The sequence below is a fragment of the Mesoplodon mirus genome (assembly GCF_964341445.2).
Source record: "Mesoplodon mirus genome assembly, contig: HAP1_SCAFFOLD_371, whole genome shotgun sequence".
Taxonomy (NCBI): domain Eukaryota; kingdom Metazoa; phylum Chordata; class Mammalia; order Artiodactyla; family Ziphiidae; genus Mesoplodon; species Mesoplodon mirus.
Window position 1 is genome coordinate 593,473 of NW_028295578.1, and position 11,016 is coordinate 604,488.

At 45.7% G+C, this 11,016-nt stretch overlaps 1 protein-coding gene across 1 annotated transcript; it reads right to left on the bottom strand.

Moving 5' to 3' along the window:
• Positions 1-7,755: 7,755 nt before the first annotated feature.
• Positions 7,756-8,469, bottom strand: LOC309797362 (protein FAM170A-like; the record flags this gene model as incomplete). The annotated part of the gene is made up of 2 exons (XM_082645945.1): positions 7,756-7,772; positions 7,822-8,469. Coding segments are annotated over 2 exons (665 nt in total), but the record flags the coding sequence as incomplete, so codon positions are not given.
• Between the last annotated feature and the right edge of the window lie 2,547 nt (positions 8,470-11,016).

The window sequence follows — 11,016 nt, forward strand, 5'->3', positions numbered from 1 at the left end:
CGTACCAACTAGAAGTCTCCCTTAGAAGATGCCTCAAGAGATGTCCAACTCCTCCTCTTCCCTACAGGTTGGCCCTTCTTGGCTCTTGGGCAATCCGTTGAAATGATTCAATACAAACAAAAATAGTCAAGTCTCCTAAATGGCTGAAAAACTTGTACCACTTGGTGAACCAGCAGTAGTGCCTAGTGCTCACCAGGGCTGTTATGTTTGCAAGGTTGCCACGCTCACAGTGGAATTCTGTGACCTCAGTGATGACATCAGAGCATTCTGTGGACCTAGGTTGAGCACAGTGTCTGCAATAGCACAGGCCCCATTTTCAAGAACAATTCCTTTTTCCCAGCCGAAGCTTTCCCGTGAAAGGGAAAGGTTCCTACCATATCTATTATAAATTGTATCATACCATGTCTATTATAAAATTCACATTTTGATTGGAGATCTTTTAATGTCTTTTCTAGAGAGATTTAATATGAATGTTTTAAATGGTCTCCAGTTTCCCTGTGGATTATTGACATTTTAAACTCTGCACTTCAATTTTCCCTCAATACGTGTAATTTTGTCACGGCTATTTCTGTACTTAAAGATGAGGAACTATATAATTGATTTCTTCATTTTTTCCCCATCTCTTTCCAAGGTACTGCATTTGATTGTGTCTTGCGACTGAGTGAAAAATGCTAGTCCTTGAGTCAGGACATTGGGCCCTTTAGCAAGTAACTCAACCTATCTGGGCTTCAGCTTCTGTATGTGCGATCAAGAGGCTTGGACTAGCTGACTTTTCAAATGCTGTGTTTCTTTGATTCACTCTCACTTACTGATCTGCTCCTTAAGAAGAGGGTCTGTTCTCATAAAGTAACAACAGTCTTTTCCTAACCTTGGGTTGGGCGGAGTTTAACTGTTCGTACTCAGTTTGTTAGTTATATTGCCTTCTACGTATGCTTAGCTCTAAATAATTTATACGGCTCTTGTGACAATTTTTAGATCTTCTTTTTTTCTTATTTTCTTTTATAGTTTGTAATTTGTTATCGCCAGTGTAGAGGAGCCTGATTGACTTTTAAAATTTATTGATCTTGTATGTGTGTGCCTTGTTGAACCGTCTTATTAGTTCCTGCTAGTTTATCTGTGGGTTCTTTTGGGTCTCCTAGATAAATGAGCATATTAAATGTAAATAATGTGTTCTTTGGATAAAGTTTATTTTCTTGCATCTCTATATATAGAAGCAATATGTTGAATTGATTTAAATATTTAAACACTTACATACCTGTTATCACAATCTAACATTGTTTATCTTATTTTCTTTCAATCAATATTATGTTTTCAAGATTTATCCACGTGAATCCATATAGATCTAGGTCTTTGATTTTTGACTGTTTGATATTATGTGATCACATGCATATAGCATCATTTATATTCCATTCAAGCATTATTGGACAATTGGATTGTTTCCCTCCCTTCTCTAGAATAAACAACATTTCCTAGAATATCCCTGAAGATGTCTGACAGTCGAGAAGGGCCAGGCTGCCCGAAGGATTGCTACTTGCTTTTAGCCACCTTCCAACAGGCCGTCTCCAGCCAGCAATTTGAAGCACAGCTGAAATGAGAACTGCCCCAAATGTGAAGATCTTAGGAGCTTCCTAGAAGGTGGGAGGTTAATGATAGGCATCCTGCTGGGATCCCAGGGGAGTCTGAGCTGGCCTGAAGCTCATCTTCCTCCTCCACCTCTCAAGAGAAATGTGGAGGAAAGAAGACTTCAAAAACTGTGAGCAGGCAGAGGGAGAGATATTGGGGGCCGAAGCTGTAACTGAGGTCTTGGAGTGGGCTGTGAGCACGCAGAGCCTCTCGAGAGCCAGGCTCTGCCTTCTGAGAACTTCTCCCCTAAGGCTGCTCATAATTCACGTGATACCAGCCATATAGAGCCGACTTGGCCCACACTGTCACAGAAAGCCTTATCAGAATCTCTTCTTCTTCATACACTCTTGTGTCTGTTACTTGGTTCTTGCCTTTGGTACTCCACTGATGTGAACCACAGTCGCCAGGGGATGGAGGACACTAGTGACCCATCTTGCTCTGTGGCCTCAGTCCACAGCTGGAGGGTAAGGGAAGAGGCCAAATGAAGGTCAAGAAGGAAAGATGGAGTTTGAAGAGAAGACCTGAGTTAAGGGTGTCTTCTCAAGTCTTGATGACTGAAATGTAGCTCCAGTACCTGAAGTCCTGCTTGTTCTCAAGGCTGACCGCAGGGCTGGGTGCACTCAGTGAAGGAACCGTATACACTTAGTATTTCCTTGCTTGCTCACACTTGCCCTCCTCTGATACACCCTCTGCAAGACTGATCTTCCCCTGAAACAACTTTCCACCTGCTACTGTCATCTCAGGAACATTTGCTTCACCTTCCTAGAGTCCCCCTAGAATGCCATTGCAGCCAATTCATAATTTGATAATCATGCTGCTTACCATATTCTCAGCAACTTCTGAGAAATTTTATTCCCTTTATTCCATAGTCTTCACCCATCAATAATCTTCCTTAACTTCCTAGCTGCAGGTTAACCCATTCGGAATCATTTCTTTTGCTTTCTCTTCTTTGGCAAATCCTTTCTATCTTTTAAGGTCTTTTTCTTGTCTCTCTACCATCTTGCCTTCCTGAACTTCTTTTTTTTTTTCGTTTAAGTAACCTTTCAATCTCCTTCCGCAATTTCCTCATAAACATTGAGAGTTTATTCCTCACACGTTAGACAGCGGTTTATGAATGGCCAGGCATAATGGACTCAGAATGAGTTGGCACCCCCGAGGTACCTGTCTTGCTGGGGAGCCACAGGTGAAGGGCTGGCTGCTGGACACATGTTTGCATGGAGTCAGGCTGAGTGGCCTCAGGGTGTTTGCTCTGCACTTGTGTGTGTTTCTCCCTAGTTGGTTTCCTTGTCCAGCCACCTGTGACCTCCCTCCATCCAGCCCAGGGAATCCTTCTCATCACAGGGGTAGGATGTTTGTCTCATTTTCCATCACATCCTTTCCCCAAAGTTTGGTTGTGAGTTGTTCCCATTCCAAAGACCTTTCCTCTTTGAAGAGAAAAGAGAAAATCTTGTCTCTCCTTTCCTCTCACTTCACTTCTGCTCTATTATCTCCTCCGTCCAGAATGGCCCACTGACTCACATGGGTGTAGATCCAAAGATGGCAAGAACTGCCAGCAATTCTGAGATAATAATATGGATGGATCAGGAAAACTTGAAAACCTTTATCTCGCCACATTAAAAAAAAATGCACTTCCAGTGTATTCAGAGTCTCAGTGTAGAAACACAAATGATAGAGTAATTGAATTACACTCAAGTTTTTCTTTCCTCCTTTCCTGATTTATTCTAATCCTCCAAGTTAACATGATGAACTCTTTGTTGTGTAAAGTTTCAGACATTTTCTACCCATGCACACTTTTCTTTTTTTCACATAAGAGTGTGAACTAGGTCACTTTCAACATGCTGTGATTCTGTGATTCACTGTCTCCCACCGAGTCATCCACTGATAAAGTCATCTGTTTCACGGAGAACTATTTACAATAGCTAATAGCCAATGTCTGTGGAGTGCTTACTCTGTGTCGGTTTCTTGTAACTACTTTACAGATCATTTGTACGGCGTACCCATGGACCAGGTACAATTATGACCCCCAAGTGACAGATAAGTGCAGATAAGTACAAATAAATACAGAGGCCAAGTGACTTGCCCAAGACGCTGGAGCAAATCAAAATCCATGCCTCTGTAATCATTTTGCTCTATTGCCTCTGTCTGGGAGGCTTGATGATTTGGCAACTAAAACCTTAAATATCATGTTCCATTTTTATATCTGTGACACAAGCGTGGGGCTGTGATACGGGGTAAGTAACCTGACTACTTTTGAAAACCCTTATGCACCTGGATGAAAGTAAGCCAGGGACTGCAAGCCATAGATTTAAGGTTTCCTACCAACTTTTAAAAATAGCTTCTTGAATGCAATTTATGTAGTGTCAAGTCTAGGATGTAGCCCAAATAGTAACAGAAAAATGGAGATATGTAGGAAAATACTTAAAGTTGACAAGTATTGGGAGTGTAGTATTTTTGGGGCCAGCGTGTAGACCACAGGAAAACTTGCTGTTTCCATCCCAAAGGGAAGAGCCCTACGTTGCAACTGCCAAGGTCCCTGGGGCAGCAAGTGTGCTCACTGCTTAGTAAAGAAGCATCCTCAGTTTGATAGAATCATATGGGAGCCTTACATTTGGTTAGCAGTTCTACATTCTTGATGTAATAATATTTTCAGGGTGTGGGAGCGTATCAAGCTCTGAAAATACCCTTGGAGAGATCTGCTTATTAAGTTTGGCTATTTCAATCTCCCTACTACTTCATTACTAAACACCAGGCGGTTTCCTTCACTTTTCAGAACCATGTTGTTTTTCCCTTGTCTAATGAACTTTGAAATACTTTTGGATGAGCTATTAAGTTTGGGGAAAAATAAACATCTCTTTAAAATAAGGAAGATAATAACAATGACAAGTAGAAAAATCTCTAAAACAGAGAATATCCTCCATTCTAGCCAATGACGGAGTGGAAGGTTCGTGCTCGCTGTCCAGGACGTACAAATAAAAGCTGAGGAGGCGCTGAGGCGTCTCCTGGATCTCTATGAGCCTCCATCATTTCTGCTGAGTAGGGTGGACAGATAAAATATAGGCTGTCTAGTTAAATATGAATGTTTGAAAAACAACGAGTACATTTTGAAGATAAGTATGCCCCAAATAGTTCATAGGATCTACTTATACTAAAAATAATGACTTATTATTCATGTGAAGTTCAAGGTTAACTGGGTATCCTGTATTTTTATGTACTAAATCTGACAGCCCTACTGATGATCCACAATGGAGGCAGTTGAGGAGCGGTACATGCTGGCTCTCGGACAGTCAGAAATGGCTTCAGCAGATCCAGGTACAGTATGAAATTCTTTTTGGATGTAGCTCAGAAGCCATGGCCAGCCCTTGACTGCAAGTACTGCCTCGGGTTTCCCTGAGGTGGGGTAAACCTTCCTCTTAATGGCCTTTTGGTAAGTCTGGAAGACCATATCCAAGGGGAGCCCCAAAGTCAGTTTCATCCTCACAACCATGTTTCCAATTCCTGGAATTGGCTGCATGTGACTCACAAGAGCTGAGGAGGTTTGTGGAAATTGGGAGTGTCATAGCTTGAACCCTTTGTAGGTAAAGTTTTGCTGTTGTGAGAGTTTTATCAGGAGCAATGTGAAAGACTCCATGTCCCCAGGTAGATAGAAATAATCCTGTTCTACCTGTGTGTATGTGACAAGTCTCTAATGGTTCAGAGAGCAAGTATCTGGTCTTAGAAAGACTGATCCAAGCTTGGATGTTTCTGGTGACAAGGCAAGGTCCTGAGTTTCAAGTTCACCTTTTATGGTTGAGGAGACAATAAGGTGGTCAGAAGGGAAATCATGGAGGAGACCTTGGCTTCATCCATCGTGCAGGCTTGTATATGTGGTTCTATGTAGATCGTGTTTCAAAGGTGGAGCTTGTTTACAACTATGAACATTCTCCGATGTGCTTTTTGGACCCTCATTCCCAGAGCGAGAGCAGTGCCGAGGCTCTAGAAATGCCATGGATATTCTGAGCTGTCAGTGGCATTTCCCCGGTACTGTTCCCTTGGTGCCGCTCCTTGAAATGTCCAAAGGGATTATCATGTGTCTTGTGGCGGGTCCTAGCATTGTGAAAGGAAGCTGCTGCACCTGGCTCAGAGGATTTCGGATGTGGTGGGAGGAGGAGTAGTACTACGACTATAAATTGTATCACAGCATATCGATTCCATCTTGAGAGTGGGGTTGGGGGGTTATGAAGGGGGGCTTTTATTGTACTTTTATACATTGTACCCTTGAAACTAATTCAATTTTTAAAAATTAATTAATTTATTTGGGGCTGCATTGGGTCTTTGTTGCTGCTAGCGGGCGTTCTCTAGTTGCAGTGAGCGGGGGCTCCTCTTGGCTGTGGTGCACGGGCTTCTCATTGCAGTGGCTTCTCTTGTTCCGGATCATGGGCTCTAGGCACGCAGGCTTCCGTAGTTGTGGCACGTGGGCTCGGTAGATGTGGCACAGGCTCTAGAGCGCAGGCTCAGTAGTTGTGGCGCGCGGGCTTAGTTACTCCGTGGCACGTGGGATCTTCCCAGACCAGGGCTCGAACCCATGTCCCCTGCATTCGCAGGCATATTCTTAACCACTGCTCCACCAGGGAAGCCCGATAATTCAGTTTTTTATAAAGAGAAGATTCCTAATATTATTCCAAAATTTTAAAAATATGTAGTTGGATAACACTATGAAAAATTAACTGATATATTCTTTATTATTTCTCTTTGCTCCCTGGATCTTTTTCCCCATCCAGTCAGCTAGGCACTGTGAGTTCACTGCATTAGGAAGGTAAAGACTCAGCAGAAATGAGGGAGAAAAACAGAAAAGTCTCAGCTTTGGAATGTTCACAACGGAGGCCACAGTAGAACAGGTGAGAATTCTGTGAACCAAAAATAAATGTCGTCTCAAATGCAAAAAAGTATTCTCTGCACTGGGAGGCAGGAGAGGGAGGGAGGGAAGGACTGAAGGAGAGAGATCAGTGTGGCCAGGGACATGGAGACTGTGCTTGAGGACGATATGCCCAGGAAGAGAATCAGAATCTGGAGAAGATTCAGCCTGCACGTGATCATTGCCTCCAGCCAGCACCCTCATCTCAGACGTTGGGAAATTCAGAGAGAGAGTGGGAGTACGTCAGGAGGGCCACGCGCATAGTCTGTGTGGCAGGGGTTGTGGCCGTTCCCTATTTGTGAGGAGTCCCCAGCAATTTGCAGGCCTCTTCTGGAAAATGCTGGCGGACGTCTCTAGTGCTTATGTGAAAGCTTGTTCACAAATCTTGAAAGATACAGATGTAGATGACAGATAGATGCATAGATAGAAAAATGTCCTTAAATAAAAGCTCCAGGAAAGGTTTGGAAAATGCCCTTTATTGCATAGGACGCTTCTATTGTCATATGATGTTAGACTGAGTGCCGGTCCCTTCATCCTCCTTCAGACCACGGCATTCTGTCTGCTACTCTCCCGAGGGTCCTTTCTTCTCCCTGGAAGGGATAAAACAAATGAGGTAGGACAGGAAGAGACAAGAAGCACTCCAAGCTCTGCTGGTCAGGGTTACCCTCCAGCATTGCCTTAATGCTCAGAGCCACACACACCACAGTGAGCTTGGCTCCAGATCAACTACCACGCAACGAAGGTTCTGGAACATTTCCATATCTCGGGGGACCTCATTTCCACGTGACTCTCTTTCATATTCCCCTTTGTCACAGAAGGCTCGGTCCAGTGGTCAGGGTGAGATCTCGGCTCAGGCCCAAGGCTCTCAGACCTCAAAGTTCTGGTCCTGCAAGGGCCCCTGTCCTCTCTTGAGACCACTCCTGGCTCTCTCTGCCGAGAAGGAGCTGCTGGCAGTACGTCCTCTAAGAGTTGAGGTCCATCGTGCAGACCCTGAGAAAACTCCTAGGAAAAGGCTCCACCTTCTTGTTTACGTCAACAGAGGTCAATGCCTTTCTTAGTGCTGGGTGTGTCCCATTTGATGCAACTGCAGAGCCATTAGGTAAACCAGCACATGTGTGCGGCCCCTTCCCTTAGACTCCTCTGGGCCCTCGTGACATAGGCTCAGAAGACTGCCAGCCTCAAGCCTTACCTCTTCCAAGGGACGGCCACACCGTCCTCCAGGATCTTCTGTCCCATGAATCTCAGTTGCTGTTTGGAACTCAAAGGAGAGAAAAGACCCTGCCTGCGGGGTCTCTTTGGGCTGGGGCCTTCCCCCGTGGGCTGCTCTCCCTCATTCTCCTTTTCTTCTTGCTTCTCTTCCTCCTCCTCCTCCTCCTCCTCAGGTGTGCTCTCGGATTCCACATTGCCCATCCACTGGGCCATGTTGAGATGAAAGACACGGCAGCTGAAGCCCTGCAGGACGCCGCCCTTCACGTGCTGCTGGAGGATCTCCAAGGTGGGGAAGACCCGGCAGCAGGCCATGCACCTGAAGCCGGTCTCCATGGTCACCATCCAGTCCGGTGTCTTGGCCCTGGGTCTCTCCTCGACGGCAGGTGACCCTGATGGGCTGCCTGGCTCTGCCCTTTCCTCATACTGTTTCTCCTCCCCAGTGGGCTCACTGTCAGACAGGAGGCTTTCGGTGAACACATCAGAGGGGCAAGTGCCTACTGTGCACGCATCCTCAGGAAGGGTCACTTCTTCTATCGTCAGCTGCTTTTCAGGCAACTCCAAGGGTTTCTTTGTCTTCCAGGAGACAGCGACACCCTTGTTCACTTGTACCTGCATGTAGTATATTTTCATGCCCCTTTCCTCTTTGTCTGGGTGCAGATAGTCCTTACAGGGTGAAGAGAGTGAGGAGGAGACACAGTGTGATGGGGGAGCGGTCTCCCCTTCTTCCTGAACCTGGGCTAGGGGTGCTGTAGGCCAGGCAGTGTCTCAAAATCTCCGCATTGCTGAAAAAGTAAATTAAAACCATAATAACATGCATGGGCCGTGCCGGAAGCTGAGGGAGCAGGTGTGGTAGACGAGAGAGGGACATTTGCATGACGTAGCTATGTCGTGAGCTTGGTGTCTGTTGGCCGTAGGATGGAGCGGTGTATCTGGTGTCATCTGTGGGCTTTTCATGTGCGTGGTGGGGATACTGGAGCGGTGTCTGTATACAGGGGTGTGGAGTATGGTGGTGAGGGCTGTGGTATGTGAGGGATGCGGCTGGATGCGTGTATGACAAGGAGTGTGATTTTGGTAATATCGGTGGTGCATTACATGTGGAATGGGGCTGTGGTGCTTGGGGTTTATGTGTGCTCTGAGAAGGGCTGTGCCTGGAGGGCAGATGTATGTGTGAGCTGTGTGGACCTGAGCTGGATGGTCCTGCTCTCAGTCTGGAGGTGTATGATGCAGAACTCTGTCCTTCTCTGGAAGCAAAGGCAAAGACAAAGCCTACATTTTCCTCTGAAGATGCTTAATCTGGTCCCTCTTCCCTCCACCTCAAGCCCAGACATTTCTGGACCCTGCTCCTTGACTTCCCCACCATGGTAGTAGCAGTATTCACACCGCCCCCCCAGACTCAGCTGGCATCCACGCCCTCGGAACAGCTCAGCCATCCTGCACAGGCTCCTCCACAGAGCCCTCATCACCTCTGATGACCCTGGATTTCCTCTCAGCCTCCCTGGGATCTGTGTGCCTCCTGCCTCACAGCCAAGCACCCCCTCACCTGAGAAGCCCCGCGCCCTTACCAGCGTAGCTGAGCTTGCGCGGAGTAGAAGTACAGAAGAAGTATTTAGGGGCAGAGGAGACCTCCACTGCCCCTGGGCTGCAGCCTTGGGCCACCACATTGGATCCAAGCCGAGGGGGATCCTCTTGTGACTTCGAGATTCCTGAGGGAGGAATGAAAGGCTCAGGGTGGGTTCATCAGTCCTCTGTCCACAAATATTTACTGAGTGTGTGACACGTGTCAGGTGCAGTGAATACACACAGTTGAGAGTGTGGTTCCCAGTGGATCCTCCAGGATTTAATTCCAATCAATACTTATTCTCTCACTGTCTAGTTGGTAATGTAGGCCTCGGTGGTGACTGTGAGTGTGTGGGAAGAGTGAGTGATGTGTATCAGTTAAGTCTGTGGTATGTGTGGGGTTGGCATGGGGAGCACAGTGCAGATGTGTCTATCTGTGTCTGTGGCCTTTGTGTGCATTTTTTCTGTTCACAAGTCAGGAATTCTGGGACATGTAACGTTTCCTCATTACATGGTGTGGCTTGTATTTATGGTGCGTGTTCATTCATTCATTCACCAAGATTCAGTAAGCAGCTACTCCTGTGTATCCGGCACTCTTCCATTGTTGTAGTCTTTGGTAACGCTGCACATTCTAGTAGGGGAAGACACACACTAAACAAAACTACAATAAATATATAATACATCAGCTGGTGGTAAGTATATAAGGGTTGCCAGACTTAGCGAACAAGAATACAAGGCACCCAGTTAAATTTCAGTTTCAGATAAACCCAGAATAATATTTTAGTGTAAGTATTCCCATGCAGTATTTGTTCTTACTTAGTTTTAGTGTAAGTATGGCCCATACAATATTTGGGACTTACTGATACTGAAAAATTACTTGTTGTTTATCTGGAATTCAAATTGAACTGGATAGCCCATATTTTCTCTGGCAATCCTGACATGGGTTACTGAGACTGTGGTTTACTGTGGTTTGTACAAAGCGGGTCTGGCATTACTCAAGAATGTGTTACAAGTGTGGTGTGTATGACACGTGACTGGTTCTTACAGAGGTATTTAGCGATGGCTGAAGTTAGCTGTGTTTGTGTGAGAGTTGTGGAGATACATATATATATATATATATATATATATATATATATATAGTGTGTGTGTGTCTGTGTGTCCTATATATATAGTGTGAGTGTCTATATACATATCTCATCTCCAGCGTTTGGTGTTGGAGGAGAGGATTGTGATACAGGTGGGTTGTATGAGAACGTAGTACAGGAGGGATGCGTGTATATACCTCCATGTGCTGTGTGTGGTTTAATAAGGAAGTTATATGTGGGGTGTGTGATATTTTTGCTGCATCAGAGTGTACATGGGTGTTTGAGTTACTGTCTCATAAAACAACCCTAACAAGAATTCTGTATACACTCTTACGTACACCGAGTGTCAGCCAGGTCCAGGCAGGGTGACAAGAACTTTACCACGCAGACTTTATATCTGGTAAGCACTCTAACCCCATTCATCTCGCTCTTCTCTGCACTACCACACACACACACACACACACACACACACACTCACACACCCACACACACACAGGAACATAGAGCAAAATATTCTGAATGGTCAGGGGCAGTCATTGCCTTCCCCAGCCTGTCCCAGCCACTGCCTGGAAATCTGCCTGCTGTCTAGAGCTCCATTCCCAGGGCCCATCCTACAGTCTCCAGGGCCCTGGGCCTGGTAGGAGCTACTGG